This window comes from Anticarsia gemmatalis, chromosome 5 (genome assembly GCF_050436995.1).
Source record: "Anticarsia gemmatalis isolate Benzon Research Colony breed Stoneville strain chromosome 5, ilAntGemm2 primary, whole genome shotgun sequence".
Lineage (NCBI taxonomy): Eukaryota > Metazoa > Arthropoda > Insecta > Lepidoptera > Erebidae > Anticarsia > Anticarsia gemmatalis.
The window spans coordinates 7,040,295-7,057,723 of record NC_134749.1 but is presented as its reverse complement, the minus strand read 5'-3'; the positions used below and the strand labels follow the sequence as shown (position 1 = coordinate 7,057,723).

The following is a 17,429-nucleotide window of genomic DNA, read 5'->3' as shown; positions in this document are numbered from 1 at the left end:
CTTAGTCCGATGACTCCAAGGTAATATTAACTACGAATGAGCTTACTTTGCATACTTGCCTTTGAAAGCTAGCTATTAAACGATCCAGTAACGGTGGACTAAGGGTACTTCTTGTTGCTTGTCTTCCACGTAGGGAGGTAAACTCTGTCTTCACCTTCGGGTATAACAGGCGTGAATTCGTGGCGTTATTCATACGTATACACCCACTCATTCATCATAAGTACATACGAGTAAACACTGGCCGGCCACCTTCTTACTATTCATATAATTTTTCCTTGCTACTTTCACATAGGTACATAGGTCATACAGGTTGCCGCCGGCTGATCTCTATACCTTTATCATACCAGCTACCCCTGCGGTTTCGCCTGAATGATACGGTTTTTATAACACAATGTCTCATGATGAACCGTTTTGGGAATCTATTGTTGAAAACCGTGTCAAAATCCTTTTAGCAGGTAGATTGCGTTTTCGCGAATACACGGACAGACAAAACAAGTAAAGATAATATTATTAATTTTATAATTATGTGACTGTGATACTGCACAGAACTTTAAAAAACACTGCCTTACGAATAGTGTAGTAGCGTTTTGTTTGATACTGTCTGTCCGTATCGGAATATAAGCGGAAAAGAAACTCCGTATAGCTAATCAGAGCTTTCATGACATTTATAAGAAGGACAGTATGTTTGTATGATTCATAATAAAATGTTATATTCAATTTTGTTTTTTTTTTTTAATAAAACAGATGGCAATGGTTGAGAAAAAACCATCAAAATTAGTCTGATTAGGCCATACTGCTGCGTATTTCAATGATGTAAACGACGCAAATAACATCATGAAATCAGGATTTAAGTTGCTAAAATAATCATCACAAAAATGTATACTCATTTTCTTTAATTTTTCGTCTAACTTATCAAATAACTTTATTTAAATAAAAAAATCACAAAACGAAAGATAACGTCACATTTTAATTTACTTTCAGTTTTGTATTTTGTGGAAGCTAATATGATACACAAGTAAATTTTAAATCTTTACAATTATCTTTATAAAATAGGTACAGTATTAAATACATATTGTTAATAGTATTAATAACTAATATTTACAAGTCCATAAAACAACTATACACTTTATTAAATTAATAATAATTTAATAGACATGGTATATGGACAGGCAACCAGTTTCAACATTCATTCTTTTTGAATTTTTTACTTGTGTCATTCATAACATCGTCGAGTTTGTTTACCCTCCTCGACTTTAGAAACGAACTGTCACTCTCACCCATGTTCTGTCGAATACAATTCATATTGGTTACATTTTGATTATGTACACCATGTTTTTTATCACCCAATGTTTTATTATTCTTATTAACTATTAAAGTATTTTGAATGTCTTTAACCAATTCACTTGCGTGTAACTTTATAGGAATCAGTATTTGATTTTCGCTATCACCTTTCTTGATAAATTCCTGCTTGATTTGGACCATAGACCTATTTTCAGCATCACTTGAAAGTCTTATTGTTTTACGATGTAAGTGTATAGTGTCTGATGAGTCAGCATAGTTACGCTTGACTACTATGTCACCAGTAGGCATTTGTTTGACAAATGTCAGTGTTGGTGTTTCAGACTCTTTTCCATCTGCTTTTAATTTACTTGAGTTGCCCTTATCACCATCAGATCCATCTTCATGCTCTTCAGTTTCAATTAATTTACCTAAAACAATAATGTTTCTTGCAGTTATTCTATTACTTATTAGTAGCCCATATAGTTTGTTTCTATTCTACTTACCATTTAATGTGGGGAATGTAATATCAGGCAAAGCCAAATGCGAATCTGGATTATATTTGTGCATTAAATTTTTTAATAAATTTGAGATCTCTTCACGTTTTCTAGTAACTATTATTTCATCAAACCAATTTGCTAATTGTTTGATAGGCAAGGAATAGTCTAAAATAGGATCCTGAAATAACAAACATATAAATTAAATTCAAATGTTAATATGAATGACGTATTTCAGATTGAGTGGTTAATTTACGTAAGGTTACCTTAAAGAATTGTTCAACATATTGCAACAAATACAACCCACAATCTGTGAAGTTGTTTTGCTGTGGTATTTTTGGACAACTCCCTTTTATATTGTCCTTATTGAAAACTTTATTTGGTGAGACCTAGAACAGAACAAATATTATATTAATGTATTTCGATGTTTCTAATAATAATATACAAACGTACGTTTACGTAAAAAAAACATGGAATAAATTAGTATCAAATTAATCCAAATTAAGAATTTACAGAAAACAATATGGACACAAGAATATTTTAGGTTCTATGTACTTACTTTAGCTTGATATTCACAAGTGAGATAATCTCGTAACGTGGCTACGACTCGTGATCTAGACGCCCCAGCTAACGAATCAAATATTAGTATACATGGTCTGCAACAAAGAAGAGAAAATGTTATGGTATAGGTTTTGGAATACTATAATTTTTACATTTGCTATATACAACAGCAAACCTAATGTTACTATTGTTGGTTGATATTTTGATATGGAGAAGTTATCCTTGCTGATCTATACTAATATTATAAAGCTGAAGAGTTTGTTTGTGTGTCTGTTTAAACGCGCTAATCTCGGGAACTACTGGTCCGATTAAAAAAATTCTTTCAGTGTTAGATAGCCCATTTATCGAGGAAGGCTATAGGCTATATATCATCACGCTACGACCAATAGGAGCAGAGTACCAGTGAAAAATGTTAAAAAACGGGGAAAATTACGATTCTCTTATGTGACGCAAGCGAAGTTGCGCGGGTCAGCTAGTCTGAGAATAAAAGAAAAAGTAGGTAACTACTTACTTCATTTAGCAAGAGAAAAACTTTGAAAATAGGCATAATAGACAAATGAAGTATATAGTCAAGTAGAATATTTTTGGCCTTCTTCACCATCTCTAGATATTCTTTATCACTAAATCTCATAACCTGGCACTTTTTAGTTACACACATTACTTTAGAGATCATTTTAGTTTTACTTACTGTTTTATTGGTTCACTTTTTCTACTAACTGGAATTTCAACTTTCTTCTCTATGGGGGCTTTTTCAGGTTCTTCTTCATCTGAATCACATTGCATGTCTAAATCACTCTCCTGTAAAGATAACATATTTTTATGTACTACCTTTTTTTGTTTATTTTTATTTACAACACATATTGTGCAATATGCTATATTATTAGCTACGCCCGCGAACTTTGCTTTATTAGGAAATATTTTCCAGCACGAAAAGCATCACAAACATGTGTTGTTTTTTACAGGTTATAAACTATCTGTGTACGAAATACATTTAAAGAGACCAGGCAAAAGATTCAAACAATAGTTTTAACCTACTTGAGCAACAAACCTACAAATATCTAAACTTTCGCAATTATAACATACGTATTTAAAATATCTATAAATAGTAATATTTGAGTAATACCTCTGCTTCAGCTTCATCACGTTCGCTAAGGTTGTCGGAATCGCAATTTAACGTTAGCTGCTCCTGCTTGGTCAGTGGTGTGATTGTAGTACTACCTATCTGTATAGACGATCGACGCTCTGTTGAGACAGACGAAACACAAACTATTAATGATAATATAGAATAACAAAACTTTAAAGGGCTATTAGCAACTCACCTCTCTTTTTAATTGCCTGTGGTGTAACTAGCCGATTGTCTATGATGCTCCGGCAACCATCTAAGCTTGGGAAGCAGATAATTGCCACGAACCAGTGACAATTTTCATTAATAGGAACTACAATATAATCTTTTTCAAAAATGTTCACATTTTTTGTCCATGTTTTAACTCTTGCATGCCTCTTCTGAGCTGGAGTTAGGCTACTGTCCCATTCGTGAGGATTCGAACTTTTATTTACTTTACTTGGTTTGGTTGTAAGCCTTTTGTAGAAAAATGTGCTAAAAATATGAGTCTTTTCTCTCTGACTGTGTGTTAAAACATCATGAACTAAATATTTCAAATAAAAATCTATGATGACGTCATTCAAGAACTGATCTTGAGCCAGGCACATGTAGTCTTCAGTGTTAATAGGTATACCACCTTTTCCTGGTGGATAAATTAATATTTGCCGAATTTCAGCAGGGCCGGAACTGTAAACACATGAAATTACATTATTTCAAGTTTTTCTTTTAGAAGTAAATATTTTAGCTGCAATAAGTGGAGCCTACCTCTTAGCTCCAGAAGCAATGGAAGCACTTGACAATCTTGTTGCCATTCTAGTTACATTATTGCTTTCTTTAGGACAGGTTCTCACTAAAATATCATTGGCTTCTCGAGCATTCAATTCATCCATCACTTTCCCAAATAAAGCTTTTAAAGTCAATTTCGCCTCTTCCGATATAGTCTCTGGCAGCAATGTTATTCGCTTGAAAGGATCAATTTTTGACATTGGATTATAGTAAGGACCTAAAATTATAAAAAATGTAATACATTGAAATGATTGAATAAATGTAAAATACACAAATCAATAGACAAATCATACTAGCTGGAGTACCTGATTCCTCTGACATATCCAATGCTTTCCTAATATACACACCACATTTGCTCATGGTGTATAAAAAAATCACTGGTAATCCTTTACCAAAGTGAACCAATATTCTAACAACTTCTTTCAACTGTATCTGTAAGGCTACATCCCGTGATTCATTTTTTAGTGAAGGTGCAACAATTTTTATGCCTTTAGCTGATATGTATACCTGTGAAGAAATAAGTTATTTAATATAAACCAATAAAGGATACAGAAATGTGTCTGCTTCAATTTTTTAGTAACATCAAAGGAAATGTAATAATGTTACTATAGAACACAAGTTTGATTAATTACTAATAAGCTTATTCCCAAAATTAAGACCAAAGCCTTCATATAAATTATACATAATAATTATGTTGGTTAAGAAAGTTAAGGCAAACATCATGATGAAACCTTGCATGACTAAAATTTGTTTAATGTTGGTTATAGGAATCGATAAGTTGAAACCAACAGTTGAGAATACTGTAATGTTAGTTATAAAATTAATAAATGTAACCCATTAATGTCCCACTGCTGGGCAAGGGTCTCCTCCCACATGGGGCAGGAGTTGGGCTTTGAGTCCACAACTCTGGCCAAGTGCGGGTTGGGGACTTTGCATACTATCAAGAACTGTTTGAAAGAACTCTCAGGCATGTTGGAACAAATGATAATTATTTCTAACACACATAACTTCGAAAAGTCATTGGTGTACTTCCTCCGAGTCTGCAACCACTTATGTAATGTTAGTTACAGTTAGATAATAATTCATAGTAATATCATTACCTTCTCTTTTGGTGAGTATCTATAAGATCCAATTCTGATTGTACGACAGTTGAGTGAAGTGACTTGCAAACAGTTTTGGCTAATGATTTCTTCTCTACTGCAATCTATAAAGTATACATAAAGCTGATAAGTATAATGTCTCTTCTTGTTGATATTTGGTTACAGCCAGTTTGAATACAACCAGATCTACAAGATTTTGTTAACATGACTAATATATGTATTACACATCTGCTATGAATGCTATTACTCTAATAGCCCACAGTGGGCATAACTAACACAACCCGTGAGTGCACAGGATCAGAAACAATTGCCGAGTTAGGAACTCCAACTTTCTAACTCTGGACAATTACTAAGAAATCCATCAGATAAAAACTCGGAATCAACTCTATGGTTGAACTAGAGGTTTAATCCCAATAATGCAGCACATACACTACCAACCACATCACAGAGCTGGTCAATTCCTATGATAGTGGTACTGCAAAAAGCCAGAGCAGTTAATCTTAAAATTTACTTAAATTAAAAGTTGTTTATTGCAGTAATATGTTTCCGATACCAAAGATATATCTCTCACATGTTTGCCAGATTGTGAGGCATGCTTGCATTTTGACAATGCTTTCTTAGTTAGTCTAAAATATATTATAAACAGCTTTAATTTTGAACTTTTATGATTCACAGACCCTGTAAAGTTTAGAAGTAATCAACTACATATTTATGTGTTATAACTTACACTTTTAGTTTTTTAACATCATACCAAAGGCAAAGAAAGTCTTGTCGATTATTATAGCCAAGAAACGGCGTGGAAAACCAATTATATTTAAAGATTTGCTCAGTATTTTTATTATTTAGTCATAGAAGACGGAAGGCTTGCAATGCCTAGTTATATGTATATATATCTATCTATATTTTGATCTTAGCTTCTATGTCTGTAGCATGCAGTAATGCAAAATGCACAGAAACAGTTTAAAACGATTCAAACATGATCAGATCTCTTTAGAGATGGATTGAGTATTGATTAACACACGTAAATAAAGAATGATCGTCAAAGTGGTCGTTTGTCATGGGCTCAATTAGCGACCGGTGAAATTACAGTAAGGTTAACCTCATGAAAATAATTTACCTCTGTCATGATTTGTGGCTATTGTAGACATTTTAGCTTAATTATATAAATAAAATCACAATAAATTACAAAATAATAACTTTGTACGCTGAACACGACGCATTGCGCGAACAACTCGCGTTCACAGATGCAAAATATATTTTTTCATAAACTTATGGCACAGCACAGATTACAACTGACTATATGTCAAACCTAAAAATGAAGACATTCTCGTTTTCCTAAAAGACAAACAATGTTGCCAGCTTTAAAAGTAAACTTTCGATGAACACCGGTTTTCTTTTTAAGGTGGTCAATGTGTCCCAACAAACAAAAGGCGACTGCGACTGTGTAACATCGTCAGGATTTTTCTACATTGAAGCAAAAAATAAATAAAAAGAAACAGTGTGCTTATTTGTTTTTCCATGAATCCGACGCTGCGATTTCTTTGTGAAATTATTATAATTCCGCTATTATAAAATTACCTTCACATTTTTACAATCAATCGCAGTAAACGCAGACGCGAATGAGGAATTACGAAAGGTTTTGCTAATAAATTTTAAGAATAAAAAAATACTTTTTCAAAATTGGTGACTATCGTCAAAAAAGTGAATGGTACCCACTACATCCGCGTAGTCTTATTCGCGCGCATTTATTAGGATCATCGACATCAGGGTTATGACGATATTAAAAATAATTCAAAAATTTGTATGATTGTATCTGAGCAAAATTATATTTTGATTGGAAATTGGAGCGAAGGCCTCTCGTCTTATATGGCAGGTATGACGAGCGTTACGCTCATAACTCTACGGTATATCCGATATTATAACATGATAGTTCGATAATAAGTAAGTATGAATTGAAGTAGAGTTTCAAACTTCCGCCCTTAAAATATTTATGATATTGGCTGCATTAGTACTAACGACTCCAATAAATGACCTTCAATTACGTAGTTGTAGTTAACGTTCATTATTATTAGTTATACAGGGTTAATAAAATGAATATTACTTACCATCCATATCCATTCCAATGCCGCTATCTGGGGTTCCACCTTCTATTTCACTTAGTGATGGTTCTTTCATACTTATAGACTGTTCATGCTAGAAATAAAGATGTTATAAAATACCAAAAACAAAAGTACACTTCTATGGTTTCTCTATTAGTTAGCTATAAACAAACTATGTATATTAATTGTCTTTCTATTTACCTGATTACTCATCATGGAACTATTTGAATCCTCTTCATCAGAACTCAAGGTCAAGATAACAGGCTCAGGATCCGGTTGCTTCCCCCTGGGCTTTCTGACTCTAGGCGGTTTTTTCTCCTGTACAGGCTACATAGAGATAAATGAGATTTATTGAAACAGCCTTTATAGTATAGTCATAAATAGGTAAGTAATAGTAATACTCACAGTCTTATTATTTAGCGTCTTCATTGTGGTCTTTAATAAATTTAATTTTATACCCTCACCACAGGAACTGGAATAAGGAATAATGTTTAACTACAAATAGATAGAGTGGTACAAAATAATAATATGCAAAACATTCAGTGTGCTGCAAAGTTGTTTCTCATTTTTAATTTCTTAAGCAGTTGAATTTATTGAACAGCTCAGGTAAGTATTGATCATGAAAAGACTATAGTACTAAAAATGTTGACTCACTTATGCTTTTCTATTACAGGTTCCTTTTTCTTCTGTTCTACTTTTTTACTAGGTACACTTTTAGGTTCTTCAGTGAAGACTCGTTTACACCTAGAACATAAACAGTTGTCAATAGTACAACAAACTTTTGGTATTGGAATCAAGAACAGGGAGAGTAAATTAATGTATGTGCTAATACCGTTCACATCTGCTGAAGTCATATCCTGTGTATCCACAGAATTTACACACAGCCAACATGCCATCAACGTGTCGAGGTGGGGGCGATCGCGGTCCGGGAGATTCTGGGCTGTTGTTACCTAAAACACAAATATTACATTACTCTCTCTCCTACATTGATTGCAGAAAGCCACTAGCACACATTAGTATTCCAAAATTGTCTTTCTTTTCATTTGATACCGTTTTCTGCTTGTGGATCGAAACTATATTTGATTATTTCTTACTTATTCACATATTCATTTAAATTGTATTTTTACATACCATTGTCTGGGCACTGGGGTTTCTCAGGTGTAGACATTTCACTACTTTGAGGTTGGGACATTACGGTTGGGGAATTCCTACTACTAATATCACCTACTAGCATCTGAAATACACAATGACATTAGATATAATTCTTTTATAACACGAATCAAACGTTTATAATAATAATGTTTGAAAGTATACATACTGGGTGATTTTCTAACATCTCCTCAATCCTAGTTGTCGAGCCGACTGATACGAAATAATCGATTTCACTACTTGTATTTTGCATACATTGTATATGGGTATCCTCCGAAAAGGGAACATTAACCTGAGGAAAAATAATAATATAAATTAAGATTTTTCTTTTTAAATTATTTATATAAATAACATATTAAAATGTATTTACCTGTTCTAGAACTTCTTGAAGGGTACAACTTTCTTTTGGCAGTGTAAATGTAATAAGTCTCTGTTCACCATTTTGTAGGAAAATTAACATTTTAGCTGACTGTGGTTCTGATGCCTGTTCCGAAGGTCCAGACATTTCGTTGTTTTCTGCAACAAATAATACATCTAAAAAACGGTCGTTATGTGTTGTTCAAATACGATACTGGAAGGCGGGGTTTATCGACATCACAGCAAATAGAAATATGATTGAAATTGCAGTGTATCCTAATACTAGACTTCTACAGAAAAACATTTACGGCCCCAGAAGTTCAGATTAGTTGCAGTTTTTGGTTTTTCATTCAAATATAGTCACAAACTTGATCAACAGTGAAGTGACAAGACATAGTACAGATAAACTGATCAAACGAGACGAGACATCGGCACCGGCCGTCTCGTCGGCCGAGCGCACTTTTGGTTATGTATAACATCTAGAAAAATCAACCGTAATGTCAGCGTCGCTAAGGGGTCAAAGAACATCGTGTATATTCGTACGCTCGACAGACGTCCGCGTAAAAAGAAAGCAGTTAATAATTATAAATACCATGTTGAGGGGTTTGCTGTTGTGTTTGCATCGGAGGTACCCGCTGTACAGGCCTTTGCTGTTCTTTACTTCTCACTAATGTCTGTCTGCCTGTTTCTCTGTAACAAAGTCATATGAAATCATTAGAAAATACTACACTAATGTGACAATAAACAGGCTATAAACAGTATTACAATTAAAAGCTGAATCCATAAAAAAACAATCTGTTCATTTTATACTAGGGACTGCAGTGTTTAAATTAAATTTATTTTATTACAAGCATCTACCCGCGACTTCACAGCCTACTAAGAATTCCTCGAGATCTTTCGATCTATTTCCTATTCTAAGTTACTATAAGATACCGCAGAACATTCCAAACAATAATGATTCTGGATATTAAAATCGTATGTGCCGTGAGCGGGAACTAACAGGACTGATTTTAAAATTGTCAAGGTGATAGATAATAGCACGAGGAGAGGCATTCATATTTTCACGCTAACAGAGCGACAAAAAAAAAACAAATGAAAGAAATGGAATCTCAGCCAAATGTTTTATTCCTATACGCCGCTATATGGTTATATATTAACTTTGGACTGTGAAAGGAACGAGTGCATATTGAATAATGTCATTGTCATTTCCTTATTAACAATCGGATGGGGAGAGAATACTGAATGGGACATATGAATCTGGTTTAAATATAACAAAATATTGTACTCTTTTCGCCATTACTATCCAAAACCGGATAAGATGATTTTGTATCAACATGGATATTTTTGTATTACGGGAAATGTTTTCATGCTGTCGAAGTCGCGGGCACAAACTGGTATTTATAAAGCGAGAGCGAAGCAGCGCAGGTCAGGTAGTTGTATTTACAGTATTTATAGCGATAACAATCGATTATGAGCATAAAGACAAATGTAAATACATATTTCCGATAGATAAGTCTCTTTCAATGTAATTATTGATTAATAGATAACAAAAAATAATGTATAATATCTTTTCAGGAGATATCTTTAAAACAGACCAAATTAAAATTGTCAATGCAAGATTGGATACAGATTAAAATAAGTTATGGGGGTGACAATAATCAGAAAACTCTCAAAAATATTGATTGGATGTAGACTACACAACAAAGAATTAAAATAAAAAGTAAAACTGTACACTACCTTGCTTGTTGTTGCTGGATGGGCGTACGCGAGGGTTGTTGAATGGTACGCTTATATTCGGCTAAAGTTATCCTCTGGCCGTTTGTTAACGTTAATACTTGTCGGTCTTCTTCAGAATCGGTTTCCATTAACAACTGAGAGAGAGTTTGGGGGTGTTGCTGCAAGTGGGGTTGTTCATAGCTCATTTGTTGTTGTTGGTATCCATGCTGTGAGTTAAAACTAAGTTGCTGGTGCGTCTGGGGTACGGGTTGGGCCTGCCTCATCGCCGCCGGCGGCGTGTGGTACTGCTGCGGCGAGGCGTTCATGTTTTCAGTGACTGTGTGTTTGGTGAGAATAGCAGCTGTTATGCTCTCTTCGAGATCGTCCATGTCGCTGGCGTTGTTCGGTTGAACTACGACTTTCTTGACTTGCTGTACCTGTTGTGGATGTGGTGAAGATCTTTGTGGAATGGTTGTTAGCGTGTTTTGAGGTAGGGGTCCGTTGCTCTGGTTCGCTTGAACTACTGTGTGCTGGGGCATTTGTGGTGCTAAATTTTGCGTCACTATAGTACCCTGCGGTGTGATGATTCGTGTGCTTTGTCCATGTGCCTGGTTCTGTTGATTTAGAAGCTGAAATAATAAATTATACATTATTTAACAAAAGTAACAATATTTATAAAATCGTCTTTTATTTTACAGGTAACAGGTACATTAATTTTACATGAGAATATTGACAAAACAATAACTGGTCATATTTTTTATTTTTCCTGTTATTTCGATGGGATAATGTATAATTGTTATGGCTACTTGCCGTCAGCATACTTGGATAAAATGTGTGATCTAACTAGTATCAGTTAGGGCTATAATATTGTACTTACTTGTTGAGTGGAGAGTTTCAATTGATTTATATGTTGTTGATGGACTTGCGGGTTGCTGGTGATAACATGCTGAGCTAGTTGATGTTGCTGGTGTTGTTGCATCTGTTGTTGATGCTGCTGTTGTTGTTGCTGCTGCTGTTGTTGTTGTTGTTGCTAAAGTATGACAATGTGCAAGCAATTTAAGAAACTGCTTAATCTATAAAAATCTTAATAGAAGCTGAGCGCATAAAGCATATTTTCATGTTGACTTAGAAATTGGGAACAATTATGCACCATAAGTTTCCTCGATCTTTTATGGTTTGATATCCGTAGACTTTATATTTAAATATACACACTACTACGCCACAAGACCCAAGCGGACTTTTAGAAGGCGTGCGGGGACGAAATCGACACTTAGACGCCCTTTATGACCACTATATTGCATTAAAAAGGTATGGTACCACTATGTATATTTATTACCTGTAGAGGATGATGTAGTGGAGTGCGAGGTCTGGGCGGTCGATGTTGAGCGTGCTGAGCCTGCGGGTTGAGCACGCGCGGCGAACCGGGCCGTACCACGCCCGCGCCCACCGGAGACACCGACTGACCCTGCGACAGCAACACATCAATCTTTACCATTACTAATCAAACTCATCTACATCTATAACGTGCAGGAATTACCTAGATATTAGCTCCACGATTGCCTCCTTTATATGCTACTTTTAAGATGTATTTACATCTAGATCTTTTACACTAGAAATACCGTAGAATTTGAAACACGATTTGATGCGATGTCCCATCAATAATCTATGAACTCGAATAAAGGATCGCAAGAATTTGTAAAATTCACATTGTGTATGGAAAGAAACACTTAGCCACTAGAAATTACATAGCAGTGATTTGCATCATGCGAGTTCATAGACGTAACAATGTGCCATAGCATTCCAGTTCTGTGTGTAGGTTTCTACAAAGCTGCTACAATTTAGTAGTAAAAGTACAATACTAACCGGTTGCATGGCATTGAGCATCCGTGCCGGGGGCTGGTGCGGGTGCGTGGCGCGGGCGGCGGGGCGGCGCGGCCGCACGGTGCGCACGGCGGGCGCGCGCACCAGCGTCACGCCGCTGCTGTTCAGCGTCTGGTTCAGCAGCCGCGGGGCCGCCGCGCGGTTCGCCGTGCCCTGCACACAAAACGACTAATTAATAACGAGTTTATCCACGGAATATACGGGTAAGGCCGATTTACTAGCTTAACTAAAGATATTTGTTGGGAATGGCCGCTTTCGGTAAGTTTGCTTTGAGAAATTAACAAGAAATCTAGACAACCAAATTGCTATTTTGATGGTTTTTTTTTCTTCACCTAGAGACCGAATATAGATCTAAACTAAAAATTTATTATTTTTGTATTTATTTTATATAATATATCGTACCGAGTACAGTTCTTTGGTCTCTGCCTACCCTTATAGAAAGTCGTAGTTTTACGTATGTAATGTCCAAGATAAATATTAATCGAAATTTCAATAATATAAGTCACCTGTTGGTTGATATAGGCTGCATGCATAACGACTTGCTGGTGTTGAATCTGTTGAGGCTGCATATGTTGTTGGTGTTGTTGTTGCTGCTGTTGCTGCTGCAGTTGGTGCTGCAACTGTTGTTGTTGAAGCTGTTGTAAATGGATCTGTTGTTGATGTTGTTGCTGTAGGTGCTGAATGAGTTGTGGAGACGCTCGCGACAACTGCTGCGGTTGTTGCGCTTGCTGGAAAGCCATACAATTATATTTTTTAGTTAACTAATATATTATTTAAAAAATTGTTTACTATTCAATAAGAATTTATTAGTGTCATCAAATTCATACTTTTAATGACTGAAATAATAGTCGAATTGGGACTATAGAAATGATAAGATACGTCTAAGATTATTACACATCAAGATGGAAATTATGTTAATACCGACCGTTTGTTGTGGAGCATGCTGTGGAGGCTGAGATTGGGGCGGGGGCTGCGGCGGCGGCTGTTGAGCTGGATGTATCACAGTCGGTTGGGAGAGCACGTGTGCAGGACTTACCAGCTGCTTGTGTTATAAAAATATTACCATAAGTATAACATGTGACGACTACTACAGTACTCATGCCCCTTTATCTAACTGTATCAGTTTTTACAATATTTAACTAAACTATTTGCAACATAGCTTTGTATACACAATATGTATACTGTTTCAAATTATTAAAACACATAAGCATTATTCAGAACTTATGCTGAGGTTGAAATTAAATTGTAACCCACTATAGTCAAAAGAAAAAATTAAAGTGAGACATAGATCAGTGTTTTAATCCTATTTGAGAATAGGTTAAATGTAATAATTTCAATGGAGAAATGATTATATTATACTGTTAGACAAGCAAAGCATTCAACTTTAAAGAAGGTACATTTACATCTACTGTTAAGATGACCACATCCACAGACCAAAAATGCACATCAGTTACCTAAATAGGGAAAATATTGTTAACAAATGACCAAGCTCTTATGCCTAGTGTAGGCTTGAATCCAGGTGTTAGGCAAATGAGTGTTATAGTCCCAAATATTAGACATGTGAACCCAGACTTTATAAAAGCTTTATCAACACTATTTAACATTGTGTATTACAAATGTACAACTGATGGTGCTAGCTTTAGTAACTTTCAGCACTCTAATGCTTCGTAAAAAGAGTTTGTTATAAATTAAATGTATTAGATTACTTCCTGTATCAAAGGAATCACTTAAAATAAATAAGAGTTCTCTTACTTATTATCCTGTAATCGTAAATAATATAACATCTAGTTTTGCGAATAGTTGCCACCAGATAGGGGTGAATGGGTACAAAATACATACAGAATTTTACATCTAATGCTTGTACTGGTGGCAAAAATATTCTGTACCTAACTTACTCAAGTCTGTTGTACAATAATTATTTTCCAACATATTTGGCTACTAAATTTTAAATCATAAATTAAATGAAACCAGTAAATTAAAAAGATCTGATCAAGAAAACTAAATAGGAAATTATAATCCAATGAAAAGTGATAACATGCCAAGCACATTATATTAAAGAGATCTACAACCATAATGCATATTTCCTAAAGTGCAATGTACACAATGATTTAGTCAGGAGACATACATGTTGTGGGCGCTGGGGAGATGACTGTGGCATCATAGATGCATCAATGATCTGTTGTGCCTGTTGCAACACAACTTGAGCATCCAGAGGTAAATCAGATGTGTAGTAAACCTACAAATAAATTTTATGACATAACTTACACTACATTTGTTATGAATAGAATGTATACTCAGTCACTAATAGATGCAGTGACTTTAATAGAATAAAGCTTAATCTTTGTACAGGAAGCTTAAGGTGGTGTATTAAATTGACATTGTAAACTGTTATAACATTTGCACAATACCCACTTGATGTCTGTGTAATGCTTGTTGTTGCTGCTGCTGCTGTTGCTGTTGTTGTTGCTGCTGCTGTTGTTGTTGTTGCTGCTGGAAGTCGGCGCGCGGCGGCTGAGATGAGTCATGACGAATGATATATTGTTGTTGGTACTGCAAGCCATCACTCACAACCAGCTGAGGCTGCACCCCTTCACTAACTATAATATCACTTGGTGCTGGATCAGCTTGCTGTACCACCACCTAATAATAAACAACAATAAATATTATAAACATAATTGAAGTCTAATGTACAGTTATTGTAAAAAATAAGGGAATGATAAATTACTTGTTGTTGTGCATACTGTTGTTGGTCATCTTGGTTCACTATAATGCCATCCAAGCATATGTTTGGACAATATCTTTGTAGATCCTCAAGTGTTAATGAATGTCCTTGTCCAACTATCTGGTAATACTGAGCCATTGCTTACGCTTAGCCTGAAATTACAAAATCTTTAAAAATATTTTATTGCTGCTACTCTTTTACATAAGAACAACTCTATATTTCTTTGTATTTACACAAACTATTATGCATTGAAATTGTTTGGTGAAGACAACAAACAATTAATAACTAAATAAGAGAATTAAAAGAGGAAAACATAATGTCAACATTGATATTCCAAGTATGTTGCATGTTTACTTTGACTAAGTGAATCCCTTTTTTAATCCATAGATGATATTAAATAATCAATATTTTGATTTGAAAATCTTTTCAATGATTAGAATTCACAAGAAGGTGAAAATACTATTGAGCAAAAATAATGACTGTAAAATAATACTGAAAGTCCAAATGATTTCAAGTGCTTATCAATCTCATTTTGATTTCTCATTTTCTGTGGTGGAAGATGAGGAACTTGCTATGGTATTTTGAAACTGGGCCATTAAAACTTGCAAAACCACTAGTGACTTAAAAACTTGTGAATAATTTAAGATTAAGATAAGTTACAGAGAACTTTGATTTTATGGTAATATAGATGTAAAGAAAAACTAGTTACTGTGTTTATCAAATAGAACATGAGTTTCAAAAGAGTAATTATTTTCATTTCATGTAATTTTGGGCAATCTAAATGCCTGCTTTGTACATTGTTTTAATTTTATCATAATTCTAATAAAAGGTGTGAAAGAAAACACTAGCAATATTTCTTTCAAGTCTGTTGCAATTACTTTATCACAGTTTCAGTAGCACATTAAAATCCACACATTTACAGAGTTAAGAGTTGTAATGGTATATTTTTATGAAACACCAACAACTTAATACAGTATAAACTATCACATGACATTATTATATAGATTTAACCCTTAATATGACATTCATATGAACTGCAATACATATAAATATGGACAAAATCTTAACTGTGAAGCAGAAAAAATACCTACATCATTCAATAACTTTAGCTTCATTAAACTTCACTAAGATGTTAAAGTCTCCACATAAAAATGAGACATATTATGTTAATTCACTGCATTACCATAAAATCACCAGCTATAGAGATCAAATCATAATATTTCCCCACTTTTAGTGTATTTATACTAAGATCAAATAAGGGAAAAAATGTGGATACATGTTTCTCAAATGAGGATTCACTGAATCTATATCACAAGTGTAAGAAATGTAATATCTGATGCAAAAATCATGTTTGTAATTAAAATTGTTATTGAACACCCAATTTATTATAATTTAACACAATTATTTCAATGAATTGAAGATTTAATCAGTTTCTCAAGACATTACAACATTCACTGAAGGATTTGTTTACAACAAGTAACAAGTAAAAAAAAACTTTATAGGCATGTCTAAATAGCAATCTATCAGTACAGTTTCGACATATTTTTAATTGTTATTGCCAGATATATAGCATAGAACTTCTAATAGCAAGGAGCACAGGTTTCTTACTGACAGTTATTATGCCATACACCCTGATCACTACATACGGTGCAATAACAGCAGCAATGACTTCTGAAATCGCACCAACACCTTAACTATGGCGACGACACAACCATCACCTCGAGAATAAAACTTCTAGCCTATCGGCTCAACATAATCACTTGCGATTAAAACAGTAAGAACAATAAGAAATTTATCTTCAATACCGTTTACACGAAAAGAACGAAATGGCTTCGATTCCTTTGATCCAACCTAAATACTTTGGTATGAGATTGTTGTACACAGATTATAACTTAGCCATTGATTTACTTCTTACCAATATTTACTGGGGACATTTTAAATGTCTTATTTATACATTGCAAACGAATTTTTAACATCAAAATGTAAATTTTTTAACTCAAACGCCAAATCGAGAAGCAATTTACATTATGGCGTGTGTGTCACTTTTTTATAAATGTTTTTTTTTACGGCTTGTGTTACTACTGCACAAAAATAAAGAGTTTTTAAACTGTACGGTGAGCAGATATTCTCGTTATTTCAAGTGATAATAGGATACATAATATCTTACACAGATATTAATAA

The 17,429-nt window shown here is 34.4% G+C and overlaps 1 protein-coding gene across 5 annotated transcripts; it reads right to left on the bottom strand.

Moving 5' to 3' along the window:
- Positions 1-876: 876 nt before the first annotated feature.
- On the bottom strand, positions 877-17,297 carry LOC142972987 (uncharacterized). Of its 5 annotated transcripts, none has more exons than XM_076114453.1 (29): positions 17,164-17,297; positions 15,252-15,400; positions 14,939-15,166; positions 14,652-14,762; positions 13,452-13,568; positions 13,033-13,254; positions 12,509-12,679; positions 11,982-12,110; positions 11,523-11,675; positions 10,667-11,274; positions 9,522-9,619; positions 8,943-9,088; positions 8,742-8,864; positions 8,555-8,657; positions 8,256-8,373; positions 8,078-8,167; positions 7,829-7,895; positions 7,625-7,750; positions 7,430-7,517; positions 5,325-5,428; positions 4,530-4,731; positions 4,204-4,441; positions 3,656-4,125; positions 3,460-3,602; positions 3,025-3,134; positions 2,335-2,431; positions 2,042-2,164; positions 1,785-1,956; positions 877-1,709 (listed from the first exon to the last, which is right to left on the bottom strand). In XM_076114453.1, the coding sequence occupies exons 2-29, from the start codon at positions 15,384-15,386 to the stop codon at positions 1,180-1,182; spliced, it is 5,022 nt and encodes a 1,673-aa protein (XP_075970568.1). In that variant the 5' UTR covers positions 15,387-15,400; positions 17,164-17,297; the 3' UTR covers positions 877-1,179. The 5 variants fall into 5 exon arrangements, with proteins under 5 accessions (XP_075970568.1, XP_075970571.1, XP_075970570.1 ...); XM_076114456.1 differs by having other exon boundaries at positions 3,460-3,578; XM_076114455.1 differs by having other exon boundaries at positions 13,452-13,565.
- Between the last annotated feature and the right edge of the window lie 132 nt (positions 17,298-17,429).